General features: G+C 46.5%; 1 protein-coding gene and 1 long non-coding RNA gene across 2 annotated transcripts in view; both read left to right on the top strand.

Moving 5' to 3' along the window:
* Positions 1-24,434, top strand: part of LOC144491503 (uncharacterized) — a 279,152-nt gene that overhangs the window by 92,361 nt on the left and 162,357 nt on the right. The window lies entirely within an intron of this gene.
* The window catches only part of LOC144491500 (protein SSUH2 homolog), a 47,797-nt gene continuing 36,898 nt past the window's right edge, over positions 13,536-24,434 (top strand). The window contains exons 1-2 of the mRNA XM_078209400.1: positions 13,536-13,720; positions 22,683-22,744. Coding sequence (XP_078065526.1) covers positions 13,698-13,720; positions 22,683-22,744 — 85 coding nt within the window. The 5' untranslated portion in view covers positions 13,536-13,697. The remainder of the gene's footprint in view (positions 13,721-22,682; positions 22,745-24,434) is intronic.

The following is a 24,434-nucleotide window of genomic DNA, read 5'->3' as shown; positions in this document are numbered from 1 at the left end:
CAGGCAGGAGTGTCCCCTTCAGCAGTCAAGGGCATTCAGCCTCTGATCTTCGGGTAAGCATTCTCCAAATCGGCCTTCACGACACACGACAACACAGAGTCGCTGAGCAGAGACTGATAGCCAAGTTCCGCACACATGAGGACAGCTTCAACCGGAATCTTGGGTTCATGTCACACTATCTGTAACCCCCACGACTTGCCTGGGCTTGCAAAATCTCACTAACCGTCCTGGCTGGAGACAATTCACACTCTTTAACCTGTGCTTAATGCTCTCTCCACTCACAATGTCTGCATCTGTAAAGACCTGATTACCTGTTTAGACTCGCATTTCAACCATTATCTTGTAATTGAGTTTGTGTCTATATATGCCCTGTTTGTGAACCGAACTCTTCACTCACCTGATGAAGGGGCAGCGCTCTGAAAGCTCGTGCTACTGAAAGCTCCTCACCTCCACCACCACTGACGGCAGCCGATTCCACTCACCCACCACCCTCTGTGTGAAAAACTTACCCCTAACATCTCCCCTGTACCTACCCCCCAGCACCCTAAACCTGTGTCCTCTCGTAGCAGACATTTCCACCCTGAGAAAAAGCCTCTGAGAGTCCACCCGATCTATGCCTCTCAACATCTTATACACCTCTATTAGGTCTCCTCTCATTCTTCGTCTCTCTAAGGAGAAAAGACCGAGCTCCCTCAGCCTATCCTCATAAGGCATGCCACTCAATCCAGGCAACATCCTTGTAAATCTCCTCTGCACCCTTTCAATCTTTTCCACATCCTTCCTATAGTGAGGCGACCAGAACTGAGCACAGTACTCCAAGTGGGGTCTGACAAGGGTCTTATATAGCTGCATCATTATCCCCGGACTCCTAAACTCAATCCCTCGATTGATAAAGGCCAGCACACCATACGCCTTCTTAACCACCTCCTCCACCTGCAGGGCCGATTTTAGAGTCCTATGGACCCGGACCCCAAGGTCCTTCTGATCCTCTACCGTACTAAGAGTCTTTCCCTTTATATTGTACTCTTTCATCCCATTTGTCCTACCAAAATGGACCACGACGCATTTATCTGGGTTGAAGTCCATCTGCCACTTGTCCGCCCAGTCTTGCATCCTATCTATGTCCCTCTGTAACTTCTGACATCCCTCCAGACTATCCACAACCCCACCAACCTTTGTGTCGTCAGGCAAACTTACCAACCCATCCCTCCGCTTCCTCATCCAGGTCATTTATGAAAATGACAAACAGCAAGGGTCCCAGAACAGATCCCTGGGGCACACCACTGGTGACCGACCTCCATTTAGAAAAAGACCCATCCAAACCCACTCTCTGCCTCCTTTGGGCAAGCCAGTTCTGGATCCACCGGGCAGCAGCCCCTTGGATCCCATGCCCTGAAGATGTCTTCACAAGTCTCTATCTTCAATGATGGAAATGAGTTATGGGACATCCATGCTCAGGTACAGTCTTGATAAATTACTCTTATCAATAAACTATACTCTATTCTGGATTATTTTTGTTCAGTTCAGGAATGGAACATATGCCGGCCTGTACTGTGTTATATGCTCTCAGTTTGGATGCCAAGAAGGGCACTTTCAGTTTAATCAAGTTAAAGGATCAGATATATATAATTATTTCAAAGTGAATTGGGAAGCTGAGTCCAGAAAATATAATAGTGAAATATTATATTCCAGATTTTAAGTTAGGACAAAAGAAATAGCAGAAATTTCCAATAAGGTAAGTCAGGAGTTGAAAGGGGGAAATTGGTGAAATTGGGATAAATCAATCTTGTTCATGTTCATGTTCTCTTGTTTACCATACAATGACTCCTCTCGAGAAAGATATGTTTCTGGATCCGCACACATGTCACACCAATGCTGCGAGTGTTTGATGGGGACAGTGTAGAAAGAGCTTTACTCTGTATGTAACCCCATACCGTACCTGTCCTGTGAGTATTTGATGGGGACAGTGTAGAGAGAGCTTTACTCTGTATCTAACCCCATGCCGTACCTGTCCTGTGAGCATTTGATGGGGACAGTGTAGCGAGAGCTTTACTCTGTATCTAACCCCATGCCGTACCTGTCCTGTGAGTATTTGATGGGAACAGTGCAGAGGGAACTTTACTCTGTATCTAACCCCGTACTGTACCTGTGCTGGGAGTGTTTGATGGACTCAGTAAAAAGTATCTTTACTGTGTATCTAACCCTTGTTAAAATCTCTTTTATGCTGGCTGAAAAAATAAAGTTTCTCTAATCTTTCCTGTAATTTAGTCCCTCAAACCGAGGCGTCTTCTCTGCTCTCTGCACCGCCTCTACAGTTGGAGTATTTTCCTCGTGCCTGGATGGGCACAATCCTCGAGGTGCGGTCTGTCAGATCAGAGCAGGGCAGCTTGAACAGGATGTTTACTATCCTGGCTATGGTCAGGTCCCTTTGTTTCTGGCTGCCCTGTGTCTAATCCAAGATTCCTTGATTTTATTCCATCTCCGCTAACCCACGATTATCCTGTCGGCCAACACAGAGGCAGATCCCCTCATCTGGACTCATTATCTAGACTCAGTCTTTCAGAAAGTATTTGACAAGATCGTGAACAGGAGACTGTTGGAGGAACGTATGGGAGTGTGGCAAATTGAGAAACCGCATAGAAAAAAACACTGGAACAGGGACATGCCATTTTACTGGTTGAGACCATTCCACCATTCAATGAGATCATGGCAGATCTGTGACCAAATTTTTAAAAAAATGTCTGCACCATATTTTTTAAGACCTTTGGATAACAAAAGGGCGGCACGGTGGCACAGTGGTTAGCACTGCTGCTTCACAGCGCCAGGGACCCGGGTTCAATTCTCGGGTCACTGTTCGTGTGGAGTTTGCATGTTCTCCCCGTATCTGCGTGGGTTTCTCCGGGTGCTCCGGTTTCCCCTCTCAATCCGAAAGATGTGCTAGTTAGGTACATTGGCCATGCTAAATTCTCCCTCGGTGTACCCGAAAAGGCGCCGGAGTGTGGCGACTAGGGGATTTTCATTGTAACTTCATTTCAGTGTTAATGCAAGCCTTACTTGTGATTAATAAATATAACTTTAACTGTGCTGTACTTGTCTTTGGAGTGTTTGATGGGGACAGTGCAGAGAGAGCTTTACTCTGCATCTAACACCGTGCTGTGCCTGTCCTGGGAGTGTTTGATGGGGACTGTGTCGAGGGAGCTTTAATTTGTATCTAACACCGTGCTGCACCTGTCCTGGAGTGTCCAGAAAAAAATCACATAAATCCCCCACCAATGTTTTTTTTCCAGAAAATATACTTCATTGACAAAGCCTGAAAAGAAACATGAAAACCAATTGAAATGTGGCAGTTCACATAGTGCAATACTGATCAATTTGATTGGCCTTTATCAATCGAGGGATCTGGCCTTTATTAATCAAGGGATTGAGTTTAGGAGTCCGGGGTTAATGATGCAGCTATATAAGACCCTCGTCAGACCCCACTTGGAGTACTGTGCTCAGTTCTGGTCGCCTCACTATAGGAAGGATGTGGAAAAGATTGAAAGGGTGCAGAGGAGATTTACAAGGATGTTGCCTGGATTGAATGGCATGCCTTATGAGGATAGGCTGAGGGAGCTCGGTCTTTTCTCCTTAGAGAGACGAAGAATGAGAGGAGACCTAATAGAGGTGTATAAGATGTTGAGAGGCATAGATCGGGTGGACTCTCAGAGGCTTTTTCCCAGGGTGGAAATGTCTGCTACGAGAGGACACAGGTTTAGGGTGCTGGGGGGTAGGTACAGGGGAGATGTTAGGGGTAAGTTTTTCACACAGAGGGTGGTGGGTGAGTGGAATCGGTTGCCGTCAGTGGTGGTGGAAGTGAACTCAATAGGGTCTTTTAAGAGACTCCTGGATGAGTACATGGAGCGTAATAGGATGGAGGGTTATAGAATCATAGAATCATAGAAACCCTACAGTGCAGAAGGAGGCCATTCGGCCCATCGAGTCTGCACCGACCACAATCCCACCCAGGCCCTACCCCCACATATTTAGGTAGGCCTAGAAGGTAGGGATGTGTTCGGCACAACTTGTGGGCCGAAGGGCCTGTTTGTGCTGTAGTTTTTCTATGTTTCTAATTTAGTTCAATGCAGCATTTGGCCTCTAGAGTGCCTTGTTCTACTTAGAATGCAGACTATTCTTATATTAACCTTGCATTAAACGTTTCCTGACACAAACATCCCAAGGGGTTTTGCGCAGGTTCTGGCCCCTCAGTGTACAATTGTGGCAGGGTCCTGGACTGTTGCCTCTTCCCCACGGAGCTATAATAGTGGTTGCCTGAAATTTCAGTGCATCCTTTGGTGCATCGTCCTGGACCTTGAAACATGACAGAATGTTTCCATTTCCAGGTTACGGAACTGCTCGGAATAAACTTTGACCAACACCACTGCATCTCTTTCCAGACCTGCTTTGCAAGCACACACTCTGGAAAGATAGACGATGGTCTCCACCGCACTGCAGTCACCTGAAAGACAGCGTGCAGTGGGCGCTGAGTCACTGGATGCATATGGAGGAACTGACAGGGCAGGAGGGCCCCTCTTACCACCAGCCAAGCCTTATCTGATATTAGCAGTCTGCTGGAGGAACCATCATCCCCTTTTTCCACACGGCCTCGAGAACTTTACATGCAGCCAACGGCCTGGTTAACTTGTGGTCAAATTTAACAAGCAAGAGCAATCATTGACATCGATGAGGTTGATGTTACGGTGCTGAGAGGGAAGTGGTGGAACTAGTTTCACTTCACAGCACTGATCGGAGGGTGCAGGGTGCTTCCCACTGCAGTCAATTGGAAATATGCGAGTCACATCCTGTTTATTATACGGTAAACATGAGTGGTATTCACACCTTTTTGCTCTGAGAGTCTAAGTGTGAAAATCTACACCCATAAATAATTGTGTCATCCAATGAGTTGGAGTTGAGTTATTAAAACAGCCGTTACAAACTAGAGGCTTGGCCAAAATAACAATGATAAGAATGACATCTCCAGTAAAATACAGCCGCTTGAAGGTCATTAAACCAAACAAATTCCCTGTGGAAAATCAATCCCCATTTTACCATTTTGATTCTAAGTGCCGGGCGGATTTGAAACTGGAAATGTTTCAGATCCGACTTTTAGACCCGTTCTCAGGCGCCCCCATACGCACTCTGCCTGAAAAAATATCAGTGATTCCGAATCGCGCTGCACAAGCCTGTGGACGGGGATTAACGTGCCCAAAATCCTGCAGCTCCAATCGGAGCATCCAACTGCGCATGCAAAAAAAAGATAGAATGCTGCTCCCCTACCACATCCCTCCCGGGCCGGATAATGCCTCCCCCTGGCCCCCACAGGCATTGCCCGACCACCCCCCCCCCAACATTACTGATCCCCCCACCCCCTCTGTCATCCAGACCGATCGCGGGCCCTTCCCCCCTTTTGCCCCCACCGATCTCAAGCAGAGAGCCGTTGGACCCACCTCCCCTCCACTCCCCCCCCCCCCCCCCCACCCCAACCGCTCTCAAGCAGAGAGCCATTGGACACTCGACACTTACCTCCTCACGAGCTGGAGTGCCCAAATCGGACTTATGTGGAGCATGTCTGTTTTGCGCCGATTCTGGATGGGCGAACGCGGTGGTAAAGGGGGAAGTGCCGGTAAGGTTGGGCGTGCAGCCCATTAAGTCAATTTAAATGCATTGCAATTGCCGTCGTGCCTGTTTTGGGCGTGGTCCCGATCGCGGTCATTTTCGGGCCTTGGTAAAGGGGGAACCGGCGCAGAGGCGCATGTGGATTGCGCTACTCGCCTCACACCCGACTTCACCAAATTTCTGTGCTCGAAAACAGGTGCAACTTGATGATAAAATCAGGCCCCCAGTCTCTCACAACAGGCACCTGTTAGCCGGCATATGGAGGTCCATCCAAAACCTCTCCTTCATTCCCGAATATCCATTATTTTACATATGAACCAACCGAGTCCCTCAACAACTTGAGTTTATGCTTTTAATGTAAAAAAATGACCCAAGGCACTTCACAGGGGCAGAAGTAACAAAACAGATGGCAAATATACTGCCTGGTACGGTGGTAGATATAGGTTCAATCGTAGTCTACAAAAAGACATTGGATACACATCTGATGGTTAAAAACACTACAGTGATATGAGGAGGTGGGAAGGGACTAAGTGGATTGCACAAAATTAATGGGCTGAAGGGTCTCCTTTTATGCAGTATCATTCTGTGATTCTCAGGTGGGATAACCAGGAGGTGGATTCTGTGGAGGATGTTAAAGAACTGGGAGGTGAAGACATGGAAGTGTTCAGAATGAGAATTCCAGTGTGTGTGGGGTATAAGCAGCAGAAGGTATGGCCACCAAAGGAGGGGACTAAAGGAAGAGAGGGCGAACAAATATCTAATTGTAGGGCTGGAGGGGTTACAGATATAGGGAGAAGATGATGCCATGGAGCCTCACAAGGAAGAGAATTTTAAATTGTACTTCAGCCAGTAACACATTATCAGATATTATTCTAAATATAAACCATCCAAGGATTTTGATCCACACCCTATCCCTAACACATTCTTGCCTAATTATTATTCCCCTATTAAAAGAAACCAGAACAGCTCAATTAAGTGATGGACTATAACCTGGCTCCGGATATCCAATATTCATTACACAAACCTGTGAGGGTCACCTCCACCTTCAGCCTGAACCCCAATTCCAATGCGGCAAATAGTGACACATGTAAATGAGGGGACTGTCACAAGCTGACATCCTCAGTTATCTGGTGGGAAATGGGACCAGATCATTCGAGACATTCCCAACTAATCAGAGAATGCACAATTTAAACGATTTTCAATCACACAGCCCAGGTGGAACCCTTTCAGCCCATATCGCCCATGCAAACCTTTTGGAAGGGCTATCGAATTACTCCGGCTCCCCTGCGCTTTGTCCATTGCCCTGTGAAATTCTCTTCTTTAAGTGTTTATGTAATTCCCTTTTGGACAATCCTATTAAATCTGTTGCAACATCCTTTCAGACAACGCAGTTTCTTCTTATCTACTCCTTCAGACCACTCTCATTTTAAACACCTTGATAAAATCTCCTCTTAGCCTTCTCTGCTCCAAGGAGGACCTTTCCAGTTCCTCCAGCCTCTATACATAACTGAAGTTGCTCATCCCTGGTACCACCCTTCACTGTCGCTGAGTCATTATCCTGAAATTCCTTCCCGTAACAGCACTGTGGGTGTATTTACACCACATGAACTCTAGCAGTTCAAGAAGGCAGGTCACCACCATCTTCTAAAGGGCAATTAGGGATGGGCAATAAGGTAGACATGATCAAAGAAAACTCTAATAAATCTCCTCGACATCTTCTCCGAGGCATTGACATCCTTCTTAATGTTTGGTGCCCAGAATTGGACATGACACTCAAGCTGAAGCCTAACCATTGTTTTCTAAAAGTTTACCATAACTTTCTTGCCTGAGCACTCTATGCTTCAATTTATAAAGCATCACATATGCTTTTTAATTTGCCTTCTCAACTTGCCCTGCCAACTTCAGAGCTTTGTGTAAGTGAACCTCAGGTCTCTCTGTCCCTTTATACCACTTAAATTGGGCCACTTAAAACTATGTGGCATATCTTCCCTTTTCTTTCCAAACTGCATCATAATTCTCTGTGTTAAACTTCCTCTGCCATCCCATTTTACAAGGCTATGCTATGCCTTGTTACTATCCTCTCTCTTTCTTACATCTGGAATCAGCTAGGCACCTTGAGGTTATGCCTGTTTATCCAGATCATTAATATATTTCAAACAGAGAGTGGCCCCAACACCAACCCTGGGGGATATCACTGTGCACACCTCCGGGTCTGAATAACAACCATTGATCACAATTCTCCCTTCTTGATAGAGAAGTGTTTAACCCTGAAGATTCTGCATTTCAACATAAAAATGATGGGCTTGCAATTTAACCCCCAAAATTGCAAAAATGGTGTTTAGTTTTGCGGGGTTTTTTTTCCCTTTTTATGAAAGAAGTAGTTTTATTGCTGGCCAACAGCAGATGGTTCAAAAAAAAGTCCTCAGCATTTTATCCTGTGCTCTCCATTGCATCATCGATTTTCACAACTGCTTCCCTTTCCCGTCGAACATTCCGTAAAATTAAGAAGTGGATGAGTCACCTCAGCAACTCTGTCAATGTATCCAGCAAGTAACAGCCTTCAACTTAATGTTAAACCAAACCCCTGAGTGTCCTTTCAGGTGGTTTTGAAGCAGAGTAAGGGAGTTTGCCCCAGTGTCTTAATCAATATTTATCCTTCAACCAACAGCTAAAAGAAACAGATTAACTGGTCAATATCCTTACTGATGTGTGTGGGAATTTGCTGTGTGGAAATATCTGACACATTTCAACATCACAACAGCGACAGCACTTCAACTAGCTGCAAATTACTTTGGGATTTCCTGTTATTGTGCAAGGCGCTGAACAAGTGCCAATACTTTCTTTCAAACGAACAGCGCCAGTTCCAGTCTGTGACAACAGCACAAACAAAAAATACTGGAAATTCTCAGCAGGTCTGACAGCATCTGTGGGGAGATAACAGGGCTAACGTTTCAAGTCTGGATGACTCTTTGTCAGAGCTGTGATGAGTTTGCCGCTGTCAAACCTTCAATTTTCTTCATCTACATTGCTTCAAGTGAGGGAGAGGATTATCAGACTCAACTACAACGTCAAATCATACAGTGATAGCAACTTTGCGCCCATGTTTGCCATGAGTGCAATTGATGACATGGGTGCAAAATATCGGAAAGTGAGAATATCGCTGGCAAGATCTTGTTTTCCGATTCTTCCTGCTCCCCGCCGGTGACATAATGAAGTTCCCGCTCAGAAAGGTCAGGAATCTCATTGAAATAAAGCATTATCTAAATAAAGGGCATCCCCAGCATATGTTTCCCCCCATAGCGGGATCTCTCCCCTTGCCAATGTGACATCACATCAGCAAGGTTTACAGCAAGTTTTTTAAAATGGGAACCAAGTGGAGGAGGGCACAGGTAAGTATAGCCCTCGGGGATGGAGGGACATGGTCGGGCAGTACCGTGGCATTGTCCCCTAGCACTGCCAGGGGGAAGTGCCCAAGGGGCCTCTCTGTGGAGCTCCGTTATCAGTTAGGGGGGCTTCCGCTTGTGTGTGTGTGGGGAGTCCCCATGTCCATTGGGGGAAGGCACTATGTCCATGAGGTTCCCCTTTTGTGTGTGTATATATATGTGTGTGTGTGTCGGTTGGGGGTGGGGGAGGGGGGGTGTGTGTGTGGAGGCATTCCTGTCTTTTCTATTGGAGATCGGGGCACCCTTCCCGACCTTGAAGTTCCTAGCTGCTGGCTTTTTCGGCTCCGCAAATGTTTTCCTGCACAGAGTGCTGGATTATCAGCTGCTGGTGGGTTTCCTCGCCTCAGTCAGCTTTCTGTGCAGAGACTGGAAAATTCCACTCAGTGTCTTGAACACAGTGTGAGACACTGGGCCACATGAGGAGATATTAGGTCAGACGATCAGAAGCTTGGTCAGAGGTTTGCTTTCAGAATTGTTGCAAAAGGAGGAAGACAAGGTGGAGAGGTGTAGGGTGGAAATTCAAGAGCTTTGGGGCCCAGGCAACTGAATGGTGAAGCAGTTATAACAGGGAATGCGCAAGAGGCCAGAATGGAAAGGCTAGAGGAGATTAGCAAATTAGGGAGGGACAAGTCTGTGGAGGGATTTGTAAACAAGGGTTTGAATTTTAAAATCGAGTTTGGGCAGTGGACACAGAGATGTCCACAATGTCAACAAAATGAAGGAAAGGAAATTGTCATCAATTTCAGGAAGCGTAGAGGAGAACATGCCCCTGTCTACATCAAGGGGGACGAAGTAGAAAGGGTTGAGATCGTCAAGTTTTTAGGTGTCCAGATTACCAACAACCTGTTCTGGTCCCCCCATGCCGACCCTATAGTTAAGAAAGCCCACCAACACCAACCTTCTCAGAAGACTGAGGAAATTTGGCATGTCTGCTATGACTCTCACCAACTTCTACCAATGCATCATAGAAAGCATTCTTTCTGGTTGTAACACAGCTTGGTATGGTTCCTGCTCTGCCTTGGACCGCAAGAAACTACAAAAGTCGTAAATGTACCCAATCCATCACGCAAACCAGCCTCCCATCCATTGACTTTGTCTACACCTCCTGCTGCCTCGGCAAAGCAGCCAGCATAATTCAGGACCCCACGCACCCCGGACATTCTCTCTTCCACCTTCTTCTGTCAGGAAAAAGATACAAAAGTCTGAGGTCACGTACCAATCAACTCAAGAACAGCTTCTTCCCTGCTGCCGTCAGACTTTTGAATGGACTTACCTTGCATTAAGTTGATCTTTCTCTACAACCTAGCTATGACTGTAACACTACATTCTGCACTCTCTCCGTATGCTTTCTCTGTATAGCACGCAAGAAACAATACTTTTCACTGTATGCTAATACATGTGACAATAATAAATCAAATCAAATCAAATCAAATGATAGGGGAACAGGACTTGTTGCAAGTTAAGTCAAGGGCAGCAGAGGTTTAGAGGGCCTCAGGTTTACAGAGGGTGGAATGTGGGAGAGCAGCCAGCAGTGCGCTGGGATAGTTGAGTCTACTTAACAAAGTCATGAATGAGGGTTTCAGCGACAAATGGGAAGTCAAGCAATGCTTTGGAGGTGGAAGTAGGCAGTCTCGCTTCTGATTGCCATCTACTGACTCCTGTTTGGAGAATGAAGCAAATTTCTCCCTCCCACAAAATTTCCCCACCCCCTCCCCTAATTTTCCATGCCAGGAAGGTCTTATCCCACTGAGGTGGCCGCGCTTCATTCGTCTGCTGTCAGGAAGGCGAGCAACCCAGGACAGGCCTTCAGACGGCCAGTCTCGGTATTGCCCTGATATTCAAGCCACCTCCAGGCTGCAACAAGGGAGGTCTGTTGGTGGCTGTGAAGGGTCAGATCTCAGGATGAGGAAGATCTTTATAATCAAGTGCCCAGGCTGCTGCCGTAAAGACCAGAAGTCCATTTTTGCTCCTCTTGGCACTGCTCCCCCCCCCCAAAAAAATCAATGCACACAGGTTTACTTACCTGGCAGCTTCTCTTTAGCTTATAACGGATGGGATGTGCATAACCCAAGCTGAACTCACTGTTGCCATGAAATGGTAAATAGGGTGCTACATATGCCACAGGACTCCGGTTGACTTTTGAAAGGGGTCTCTCACCTGGCTCAGACAGACACTCTGCATGCCCAGTGGATTAGCACCACTGGCATGGAAACCAGAGTAACCAGCCAGGAAATCATTTTCCACCATGACAGGTGGGCACGGGGGTCCTCCTCAGGTCATCCATGATCTCACTGAATGGCGGAACAGGTTCAAGGGGCGAGATGGTTTCCTCCCATTCCTATCAGAATCTTGATTTGATTTATTATTGTCACTAGTATTAGCATACAGTGAAAAGTATTGTTTCTTGCGCGCTATACAAAGCATACCGAACATAGAGAAGGAAAAGAGAGAGTGAAGAATGTAGCGTTACAGTCATAGCTAGGGTGTAGAGAAAGGTCAACTTAATATAAGGTAGGTCCATTCAAAGGTCTGATGGCAGCAGGGAAGAAGCTGTTCTTGAGTCGGTTGGACGTGATCTCAAACTTTTGTATCTTTGTCCCAACTGAAGAAGGTGGAAGAGAGAATGACCAGGGTGCATGGGGTCCTTGATTATGCTGGCTGCTTTTCCAAGGAAGTGGGAAGTGTCAATGGATGGGAGGCTGGTTTGCGATATTGACTGGGCTTCGTTCACGACCCTTTGTAGTTTCTTGCAGTCTTGGCAGAGCAGGAGCTATATAAAGCTGTGATACAACCAGAAAGAATGCTTTCTATAGGGCATCTGTAAACGTTGGTGAGAGCTGTAGTGGACGTGCCAAATTTCCTTCGCCTCTTGAGAAGGTAGAGGTGTTGGTGGGCTTTCTTAACGATAGTGTCGGCATGGGGGGAACCAGGCAAGTTGTTGGTGATCTGAATACCTAGAAACTTGAAGCTCTTGACCGTTTCCACTTCGTCCCCGTTGATGTAGATAGGGGCATGTCCTCCATTATGCTTCCTGAAGTCGATAACTATCTCCTTTGTTTTGTTGACCTTGAGGGAGAGATTATTGTCGTCACACCAGTTCACCAGATTCTCTATCTCTTTCCTGTATTCCATATCATCATTGTTTGCAATCCGACCTATTACAGTGGTATCATCAGCAAACTTGAAAATCGAGTTGTAGGGGAATTTGGCCACAGTCATAATTGTACAAGGAGTACAGTAAGGGGCTTAGGACACAACCTTGTGGGACACCGGTGTCGAGGATGATCGTGGAGGAGGTGTTGTTGCCTATCCATACTGATTGTGGTCTGTGGGTTAGGAAGTCTAGGATCCAGTCGCAGAGGGAGGAGCAGAGCCCCAGGCCACAGAGGTTGGAAATGAGTTTGTAGGAATAATGGTGTTGAAGGCTGAGCTGTAGTCAATAAATAGGAGTCTGACATAGATGTCTTTGTTATCTAAGTGTTCCAGGGTTGAGTGTAGGGTCAAGGAGATGGCGTCTGCTGTGGACCTGTTGTGGCAGTAGGCAAACGGTAGTGGATCCAGGACTAACTTTTCAAAGCACTTCATGATGATAGATGTCAGAGCCACCAGATGATAGTCATTAAGGCACACTGCCTGGCTTTTCTTTGATACAGGGATGATGGTCATCTTCTTGAAGAAGATAGGGACCTCAGATTGGTGTAAAGAGAGGTTAAAAATGCCTGCAAATACCCCTGCCAGCTGGGCCGCGCAGGATCTGAGTGCTCATCCAGGTATCCCATCAGGCCAGTCGCTTTCAGTGGGCTGACTTTCCAGAAGGCTGATCTTACGTTGGCGATGGTGACCTCGGATACAGGTTTGGCTGAGGCTTCCGGGGTGGATGGCGTGCTCTCGCTGACCTCTTGCTCAAAACAGGCACAGACTGCATTGAGCTCATTGGGGAGGGGGCTTGGTGCCTGCGATTCTACATGCCTTCATGTCAGAATCTCTGCCCATGTGAGGTTATCTGTCAAGACATGGGGTCAGACTGTACAGCCACAAATGGCTTGCCAACACTCCGCCTGAGTAGAGAGTGGCCACTTGGGGGTTTCAGAGTGGTATCCAAGGGAGCCTAGACCTTGTGTGTTTTCACGATGGAAAAGGTTGGGTTTGAACTGTTGAACATCTAAGAAGCTAAAGACTTGAATGTCAGATGGTGTGGAGATGCCGGCGTTGTACTGGGGTGGGCACAGTAAGAAGTATCACAACACCAGGTTAAAATCCAACAGGTTTATTTGGGATCACAAGCTTTTGGAGCGCTGCCCTGAGTCAGGCTGAATATCAGAGCCGGTGATGTGCGTTTAACGATGAATAAAGTCACTTCCGCTATTGTGGTGCAGATCTGAAAGGAGTACTGCCTGAACCTCCCCTGAATGTTTAATTCCCCGTCTGAAAGGCTGCCTCAGAGAAAGGAAGGAGGGATCTCGCAAAGGCGTGGAAAAGTGCTCCTGAAGGGAGGAAACGAAACTAACTGAGCCCGGAGGCCACTGAGAGTGAAACTGGAGTGCGGGAGTTTGGGAGAGTGAAGACATCGCTGGGCACAGACACTGACTGCTGTCCCAAACTATGGACAAACAAGCACTGCTCAGGTAAAAGAAACCCAATCTTCTACAACTCTCTGGGTGCAGCTTCCGTCCTCCCCTGCTGTTGACTGAACCATGACTACAATCTACAGTAAAGCTGGCTTCTTGTAAATATTGTAATTGTAAGTTCAATCAACCGGCCATAGCAAATTGCAACAACCGGAGTCCGACTTTCTTCCCCGAAGTTTACTGAGACTTGAGGGGGCGGGGGGAGGAGGAGAGATTCTCCACCGCAGATATCACTGCATTCCAATGTCCTCGGCTTTAACACAGCCGGATGCAACAGGTAACTGTGGCAGCGAGTGGGTTACAGGCTGGACTTTGTTGCAGAGACTGGTGTGTCCCATGATGTGGGAGTCTGCGATTGAAGGCTAACAATTGGGAAAGTGCTGTGAGCGACTCAGCAGGAAAATGCAGAGGGGCATGAATTAATGTGTTTTTATCTCACAGTTTTCTTTAAACCCCTGCTTATTGGCCCATTAAGAATATTTGGGTGGGGATTGGTTGTTTGTTTGATTGACAGTCAATAATCATCCAATTGGATACCAGTCTCTTTGCTTTCCTATTGATATGGGACAGTGGCACCCCTGAGGATGGATGTGCCCAATGATCAACTATAGGGTGGACAGTTGGAGACATAGAATCCCTACAGTGCAGAAGGAGGTGATTCGGCCCATCAAGTTTGCACCGACCACAATCCCACCCAGGCCCTATTCTCGTAACCCCACACATTTACCCTGCTAATCCCCTGACACTCGGGTCAACTTAACATGGCCAATCCACCTAACCTGCACATCTTTGGACTGTGGGAGGAAACTGGAGCACCCGGAGGAAAGCCACGCAGACACGGGGAGAATGTGCAAACTCCACACAGACATTGATCCAAGGCTGGAATTGAACCTGCGTCCCTGGCACTGAGGCAGCAATGCTAACCACTGTGCTGCCATGCTGTCCCATGGGCTGGGATTTTACCGTCCCGCCTTGCCTCGGGAATCTGAGCGGGTGAAGGACAGACCATGGAAAGGTCTCTTGACCTTTCAAGGACCCCTCAAGGTCTGGCATTAAATCTCCACTGGGAATACCGCCAACCAGGATTGGCTACTAGAACTTCCAGAGGTTCTTACTCCGCTTGTGTTGGCGGGGCCTCAGAACACCATTTCAGACCAAAATCAGTTTTTAAATCCAATAACCGTATTCCGTTTGCTGACCAGAATGTTTCCAGTCTTGTTGCCAACAAAGAACCTAACAATTGAGAGGGTGGGTCTCCTCTCCGTTGAGAAAGAAGACTGAGGGGGTGACCAAATAGAGATTGTTAAAGTTCTGAAAGGTTTTGATGGAGTAGATACAGAGAGAATATTTCCTCTTGTGGGGAAGAGCATAGCTAGAGACCATCAATATAAGATAGTCACCGAGGAATTCAGAAGAAACTTCTTTCCCTAGGGTTGCCAATTGTGATTAGCCAACACATCCATCCTTATGGTGTGCCACCTTCCTATGCCAATTGGACAGCAAAAGGACTCATTGCCCAATTTGATAATGCTTAACTGGGAGCCAAACAGCCTACCCCCCCCCCCCCCTCCGCCATTTTCAATATTTTTATATTTGATAAAGAGATATGTTCGAAGAAAATGACAACTTTTTTACTGTCCCAATATATTCTATACTATGGTCCATACAGGGAATTATCCCATCTGCCTTCTTAATCAATTTATCTATTTGACTCACACATGCGCCACAAGGCCTGTATACTTCTTGGAATCCAATCATTTATAGTGTATTCCCTTGCCTGGTTTGTCCTCCCCAATACGCTATTTCATAACTTCTCCAGACCTCTTCTCTGCACACCATGCTGCAGGTTTTTCCATTATTTTTCAACCACACAACCAATTTTTGTATCATTGGCAAACTTCTTAATCATGCTTTTTACATTTAAGTCCAAATTATTGATATATGCCATGGACAGCAAGGGATCCAAAACTTGAGCCTGATAGAATCACACTTGAAATAACCTTCCAGTCGCAAAAAACCCCCACTGATCACAAACTCTTTCCTTGCTGCCATTGAGCCAGTTTTGGATCCAACTTGTCCTTGGATCCCAGGAGCTTTCATGATGCGACTATGTTAAAGGCCTTTCTAAAATCAATGTTGACTGCATCAAATGAGCTCCTGTTATCAACCTTCCTTGTTACCACCTCGAAAAATTCAATCAAGTTATTCAGACACATTGGGCAGGATTTTTCAGCCGCGCTCGGGCAAGATCGTAAAATTATACCCGAGGCCAACGGAAATTTTCATTCTGGGAACACCGCCCACCCTGGAATCGGAGCGGGCAAGGTGGTAGGGTTTTGTCTATCTTTCCCTTTACAAATCCATGTCAACTGTCATTAATTAATCCATACCTTTTCTAAAAGATGATTTATAATGTCCATTAAAACCTTTTTTCAATAATTTGCCCGCCAGCAAGGTTAAGCTTTTCCACATTATGCTATATTTTGCTGAATTGTAGTCGCTGCCACCAAAATACTCTACTTTCCCTTGATACCCTTTCCACTGGCCCAGCTTCATTCCCTCAATCTAGTTCAGAACTGCTGCTTACCCTTTAGACTAGCTGCGCATTCGCTAAATAGTTCTCCTGAATACTTTTTAAGAATTTTGTGCCCTCTACCTTTTACACTGAATTTAACCAATTAACAGGAGAGTAATTGAAATCCCCTATTTTAGAAAGTTAAAGTTTGTTTATTAGTGTCACAAGTAGGCTACATTAATACTGCAGTGGAGTGACTGTGAAAATCCCCTATTGTTCTGCAATTTGCCTGTGCATTTGCTTTTATTTCCTGCTGGCTATTTGGAGGCCTATAGTCTATACCACTGCTTGTTTCTTTTTTTAATTCTGAATTCATCTCATTTGATGCTGCATCTAGGACATTATCCCTCCTCACAGCTGTCCCTGTTTCTTTAATCAAAATCCCCCTTTCTTTCCCATCTGAAAATCCTGCAACAGGAATGAGCTGCCGTTCATGCCCTTGTTTAAGCCATGCTTCAGTAATGGCTATAATATTCTACTTCCAAGTATCTGTCTGTGCCTCAGCTCATCTGACTTATTCACTAGACTCCTTACATCGTAGTATATAACATCAAGCACTGCCAAACTCCTTTGTTGTCTATTTTCTAACCCTTGGTTTCTTTATCCTCCATACTTGCTTACTAATTTCATGTCTTCCATTTCCAGCTTTGTTTCATATGCTTGTGAATCTCTGTTCAGGTTTCCATCCCTCTGCCAGGGTAGTTTAACCCTTCCCAACAGCAGTAACAAACCTGCCCACTATGATATTGGTCCTAACCCTGATAAAATGTACCATGTTCCGCTTGGAACCATCTCCCCAGAGCTGGTCCCAATGCTCGAGGAATCTAAAGCCATCTCCAGCCATAGGTCCTGTACCCTCTAGTGTGTGGCAGCAGGAGTAATCCGGAGATTACTATCTTTGAGGTCCCACTTTTTAATTTCCTTTCTAGTTCCTTAAAATCTACTTGCAGGATCTTATCCCTCTTTCTATCAATATTGCTGATACCAATATGGACTGTGACTTCTGGCTGTTTACACTTCCTACACTGCAACAGTTCAGTGTTATCCTTGACCCTGGCACCAGGGAGGCAACATATCATCCAGTCATATCTATGGCCGCAGAAACGCCCATCCATTTTCACAAGTATAAAATCTCCTATCATTTATCGCTTTTCTGGCCATCCTCTTTCCCCGTTGCACAGCTGAGCCAGTCATGGTGCCATGGACCTGGCTCTGGTTGTACTCCCCAGAGATTGCCATGGACCTGGCTCTGGTTGTAGTGCCCAGAGATTGCTGTGGACCTGGCTCTGGTTGTATTCCCCAGAGATTGCCATGGACCTGGCTCTGGTTGTAGTGCCCAGAGATTGCTGTGGACCTGGCTCTGGTTGTAGTGCCCAGAGATTGCCATGGACCTGGCTCTGGTTGTATTCCCCAGAGATTGCCATGGACCTGGCTCTGGTTGTAGTGCCCAGAGATACCATTGCCCTCAACTGTATTTAGAACTGAAAATTGGTCAGAGAGCAAGAGGCACTTGGGGTCTCGTGAACTATCTGCCTCTTTATCTTTGACTGTCTGGCAGTCATCCATTTCCTCACTGTCTGCATAGCCTGAAGCTGCAGGATCATCACCTGCTATCCCCATAACTCTCAGCCTTACCGATGCACCACAGAGATGCCATTTCCCTGCTGAAGCTGCTCTAGCTGATCATTTCTGCACATGTCGTTGTCCAGTGCCCTGTTTTTTTTTAGTTTATTTATTAGTGTCACAAGTAGGCTTGCATTAACACTGCAATGAAGTTACTGTGAAAATCGCCTAGTCACCACACTCTGGCGCCTGTTCGGGTACACGGAGGGAAAATTTAGCATGGCCAATGCACCTAACCACGTCTTTCAAATTGTGGGAGGAAAAACGGAGCACCCGGAGGAAACCCACGCAGACTCGGGAAGGACGTGCAAACTCCACACAGACAGTGACCCAAGCCGGGATTGAACCTGAGTCCCTGGCGCTGTGAGGCAGCATTGCTAACCATTGTCCCACCGTGCTGTCCTGGTGCTTCCACATGGTGTGGAGATGCTGGCGTTGGACTGGGGCAAACACAGTAAGAAGTTTAACAACACCAGGTTAACACACGAGGACGGCCTCAACCGGGATATTGGGTTCATGTCACACTATTTGTAACTCCCACAGTTGCGTGGACCTGCAGAGTTTCACTGGCTGTCTTGTCTGGAGACAATACACATCTTTTTAGCCTGTCTTGATGCTCTCTCCACTCACATTGTTTTGTTTCTTAAAGACTTGATTAGTTGTAAGTATTCGCATTCCAACCATTATTCATGTAAATTGAGTCTGTGTCTTTATAAGCTCTGTTTGTGAACAGAATTCCCACTCACCTGAAGAAGGGGCTTAGAGCTCCGAAAGCTTGTGTGGCTTTTGCTACCAAATAAACCTGTTGGACTTTAACCTGGTGTTGCTAAACTTCTTACTGTGCTTCCACATGGAACAGGATGCGCATACAACAAGACTGAGGTTTATTTATTAAACTGACTTAAACAGAAAAAGACTTGTCCCTGATCGGGACAAAAATAAGCACACCAGCTACTTGCCAATCACGTCATTGTCCCTTCCTTCGCAGGTCTCTGATTGAAGAATATTTTTGTTAAAGCAGTCATATTATCATCATTCTTAGAATTCTCTGGTCCTTGTGTTTGACAGCCTCTCCTCACAACTGTTTCTCCCAGGTTTTACAGTCTCTCCTCTCCTAAGTTTGATGGTCTCCACAGTTTTGAGTCATAAAAGGCATCATATTCTTTCTTTTCTTTTCACCATCTTTGCTTGTCTGTTTCACACCTTTGACAGCTTTTCCTGACATTCCCATTCTCATTATTCTAAATCTGAAACACAAATCGTTTATTCCTGAACCCTGCATATTGAAGCAAAACCTGCGTTAGCTCCATGTTCTCCTCCCTTAAACACTTCGACCAAATCCCATCCTTGCTGGCTAAGAAAAAAGTCCCAGTATAGCTAATTCTTCTCATAGTTCTATTCCCTTAGTTCCCAGAATCAATCCAGTAATTAACGAAGAAAGACCTGCATTTATATAGCATCCTTCACGTCTGTATAATGTTTCATTTGAAAAGTAACACCTCTAACAGTGCAGCACTCCCTTAGCACTGCTGTGAAGTGTCAGCCTAGAGTTTGCGCTCCAGTCTCTGATGTGGAATTTCAACTCGCAATCTTTTTGATTCAGAGACCAGCCTGTTACCCAGCGAGCCACCGCTGACACACCGACCAGGATTTCATAGCCCTGCCACAGTTTGTTACCTGCCAGCAGGTACGGTGGGCTATTTAGATTCCTGTTTATTCAGTTAGAACGTAATATCCTTTTGAGTGGGAAGGATCTTAAAATCCTGGCCACGAGATTACAGGGCTTGTGTGCGTAGTTTTACGACAGCTAAATGCTAAACTGTCTCTATCTGTTTGTATTTGTAGGACATAGTGCTATTGTTACTGGACTAATAATGCAGAGACCTGGGGTAATGCTCCGGGTACCTATGCACGCCGTAAAAACCCATTTGGTTCACTAATATCCTTTAGGGAAGGAAATCTGCCATCCTTACCTGGTCTGGCCAGCATGTGACTCCAGATCCATAGCAATGTGGTTGACTCTTAACTGCCCTCTGAAATAGCCTAGTAAGCTACTCCGTTCAAGGGCAATTTTAAAGTTTATTTATTAGTTTCACAAGTAGGCTTACATTAACACTGCAATGAAGTTACTGTGAAAATCCCCTAGTCTCCACATACCGGCACCTGTTCGGCTACGCCAAGGGAGAATTTAGCATGGCCAATGCGCCTAACCTAACCTGATCGGACTATGGGAGGAAACCGGAGCACCTGGAGGAAACCCGCGCAGACATGGGGAGAACGTGCAAACTCCACACAGTGACGCCCACATCCCATAAAAGAGTAAAGAAAACATGACAGTGTACATTTCCGATGGTGTGCCCCTTCATTCTGTCTTTGTTTCTCTACAAGTGCACACACGTGTCTGTTTCAGCTCGTGCCTCTCTTTTCTCCTGTCTCTCTCTCTCTCGCTATCTCTAATTTATACGTATACGGAAACTAACAACTTCCCCTGGTTGCCAAAAATAAGTCTGGGGCCAAGTGATTTTAAAAAAAGATAAACCATATGAACAGCTGCACATCTCTTGTAACATAACAAACAGAACATAGGTATATAGATAGGAGAGGAATCACAGATTCTTACAGCACAATAGGGTTGTTCAGCCTATCCTAACTGTACCTGCTCTTTGAAACAGCTGTTCAATGTGGTCCCACCTCAACTTTTCCCCAAAATGCTGCAAGTTAGTTCTCTCCAAGTACATGTCCAATTGCCTTAAAAGTCCTTATGGAATCTGCTGCCACCAAACTTCCAGGAGTCTGTTCTATATCACAACAGTCCTTGTATGAAAATAATTGTCCTCATTTCTCCTCATGTTGTTCCATATCTACTCTGTCCAGACCTTTCATCATTTTTGAATAACTTCTTCAAATCTCCTCTCAACTTTCTCTTTCCCCAAGGAGAACAGTCCCAACTTCTCCAATCTATCTACGTAACTGCAGTTCCTCATCCCCGGAACCATTCTCCTGAATCATTTCTAAAACCTTTCAAATGCTTCCTAAAATGTGGTGCCCACAATTGGACACAATACACTAGTTAAGGCTGACCAGCATTGCAAAGTCCCCGTTCAGCACGACAGTCATACTCTCTGCCTCCACAGGAAAATTGCTTTTTTTTTGTCCCTAAAAGTATTTTTGAGTTCCGTTTTGGGTTACGGCTGATCTTTTCTCATAATATCTCTTTTCCCCATAATAATCATTCTCAACTCCCTGCTGCACTCAGCATCCTGACTTGGAACTATATCATCATTCCTTCACTGTCACGAGATCAAAATCCTGGAACTCCCTTTCTAGCAGCAAGGTGGGGTTCCTATATTACATGGATTGTAAAGTATTTACGACACAGAAACAGACTAGTTGGCTCCACAGGCCCATGTCAGTGTTTATGCTCGACCCAAACCTCCTCCCACTGTTCTTCATCCAGCCCCATTCATAGATCCTTCTCTTCCTTTCTCCTCTATGTATTTATCTAGCTTCCCCTTAAATACAGTATTTGAAGAAGAACAGGTCACCCCAGTGTCTAACCCAATATTAATCCTTCAACTATTAATGTTTTGGGCGTGATCTTTCCAGCCAGCTGTGCCGGTCGATCGGCACAGCGTGCGAGGCTTTCACACCAGACATGGACCGGTCTCGCATTGAAAGTCATCTTCTCGGCCCCGCTTTGCATGTCGTTAATGTGCCCAAATAGCTGCTTCCAGCCTCCCAGACGTTTGCCCTCATTGGCAGGACCGCCGATGAGAATCACTCATGGTCCCCACCAATGGGGACCAGACATGATAGTCACGCCGGGAGGATTGGAGGCCATTGAAGCCCCTGGATGGTCAGGGGCATGGCCAAATACTGCCCATGGGGCAGTGCTAGCCTGGCAATGCCCATTGGACTCTCTGGCACCTCACAATGCAACATAAATGTGCCGGGGTAGTGCCAATGGGGTAGAGCCTGAGTGGGAGTGGGGCAATGCTGGGGGAGGCAAGGGGAGAGTTCTGCAGTGGATGTGAAGGGAGCTCTGAGGGGTGTGGGGGGACGGGGGGGGGGGGGGGGGGGGAATGGGGGTGGTGGATGACACTCTGCAGACAGGGGATGATCGGCCAGGGGTGGGGGTGGAACTCTGCAGATGGAGGCATGATCGGTGGTGGGGAGAGACTGGCAGAGGGAGTGATGGGTTGAGGGGGGAGGGCAGATATCTGTGCCAGAGGTGTGGCAGGAGATCCACCAGTGCACTGGAAGATCAGGGCGCCTGTGCAATGGCACCTCAAGTGCTCAGCAGCCAGCTCCCCCCCCCACCTTAGTCATCCGGGCTCTTTGTTTGCACTGAGTGCTGTAAGATGGCAACCCGCGGCTCACAGAAAAAAAAACAGTGCCATTCTCTCCCATTTTCTCACTTGTTCAGCATTTTGACATTTTTTTCATAAGATCATGCCCTTTTCTGATCAATTATTTCATCTCTATGGGATCTCACTGTGTACAAATTCGCTGCTTCTTTCCTATGTTACAACAGTAAAGTGCTTTGGATCATCCTACGCTCATGAAAGGCATGACGTAAATGCAACCTTTTTGATATTTTAAGATCCCTGTGATAACAATTTTATCTTGATAGATGGTATGTCGTACTTGGCATAAAAGGATATGGTTTGATTTGGGTGTCCCCAATATGTCCAAATGAAGCTGATTGTACATGTCATAATCTTCAATTCACACTGATAAATTCTTGTATTTTTCTTTCAGTGACACTCAAGGTCATTATGGATCTGTGTACTCTGAGCCTTTACCGGCATCCACAGCTACAGGTAAAGTTTGGTCAGGTCTGAATTAACTAAAATATTAAAGGGCCACTACCTGGGCTAGGTGCTGCTCATGGGAAGCATATCTATTGTGATTGTGGGCATGTAGCGGGTAATTTTCTATGAATGCCACCCTTTGCTGAGAATCCTTGATCTCGCTATTAACCTCTTCAGGATGGGATACAAAGAAATCCATTGGAATGCTTTAGTAAAGTCACAGAATCATAGAATCCTTACAGAAGGAGGCCATTCAGCCCTTCAAATCTGTACCGACCACAATCCCACCCAGGCTCTATTCCCGTAACTCCACACATTTACCCTGCTAATCCCCCTGACACTAGGGTCAATTTAGCATAGCCAATTCACCTAACCCACACATCTTTGGACTGTGGGAGGAAACTGGAGCACCCGGAGGAAACCCACGCAGACCCGGGGAGAATGTACAATCTCTACACAGTTGGTGACCTGAGGCTGGAATTGAACCTGGGTCCCTGGCGCTGTGAGGCAGCAGTGCTAACCACTGTGTCACCATGCTGCCCTAAAGTATTTCCACATTATTTTTAATCAGTTTAGTGTGGAACCTGAATGATCATAAACCCATTGTAGAGGAACATCATCTTCAAGGAATGGCCACAAAGCAGTGGCAGATCAAAACATTGTCGTCTTAACAGAACTAAGATAAACTGGGGCAATGAAGAGGGAGCTTTACTTAGTGCTAACCTACCTCAACAACAACTTGTATTTTATGTTATGGGGTGGATCCTAAACACACCGGCAAGTCCAGCCTCACAGAGATCAGACCCCCCCATCATTGAAGGCATGTTCTCCTCCACCCACCCCAACAGAGATTGTCAGCAAGATTGCTCTTCCCCCACCCTTACCCTAACATAAATCACGGCATTGGGGCCCTCCTAATGTGTCCCTTTTTCATGTCCCACTCTTTTATGCTCCACCCCTTGGCACTGCCCCTCACACCCTGGCAATGCCAATCTGACACTTTCAGGACAGTACCAATTTGGCGCGGCCCAACCTTGTCCCCGGCCACCCAGTGGCTTCGATGGCCTCTGATCCCCTTCACATGGTCCAGGGGTTCTCGCTGGCACTAAATGTGCCAGGCCCCTCCCCCACAATTCTTCGACCCCATACAGCCCCAGCACACTCTGGGCCTGAGCGTGCAGGGTCGGAAACATCGCCCCTCACTGTAACAGAACACCAAAAGTTTGGCCAAAGAGATGGGTTTAAGAAGGAGAGGGGGAGAGGTGGGGAGTCAGCAAGTCTTATTGAGGGAATTCCAGACCCCTGAAGGCACAACCACCAATGGTGAAGTTGTAGGGGTGGTTTTTGGTAGGGAAATCAAGGATGTGCGAGAGGTGGCACAGAACCTTTTGGTGGGAATGTCTTCATTTGGTGTGAGACAGCCATCCTCAAATGGAAGAAAGATTGGCAGGTGTGGCTCTCTCGGTTTGCAGGTGAGGGATGGAAGTGTTGGGGGAGTGGGGAGCGCAGCGGAGGCAAACTGGCGAGCCTCACTCTCCTGAAGGTTAACAGTGTATGTTGGATGATGGCCGGATCCGGCTCAGCTGAAGTACAGTCAGACCTGCTCCCTCCCTCATGATTGCCTGGCCGGCTGACCCTCTGTCCATGGCAGTAATTAATGGTTGCCTAGATTTTACTGCTGAGTCACTGGCACTGTTGA

Source organism: Mustelus asterias, chromosome 3 (assembly GCF_964213995.1).
Source record: "Mustelus asterias chromosome 3, sMusAst1.hap1.1, whole genome shotgun sequence".
NCBI lineage: Eukaryota > Metazoa > Chordata > Chondrichthyes > Carcharhiniformes > Triakidae > Mustelus > Mustelus asterias.
The sequence above is the reverse complement of the archived record's forward strand: the minus strand, read 5'-3'. Positions and strand labels throughout refer to the sequence as shown.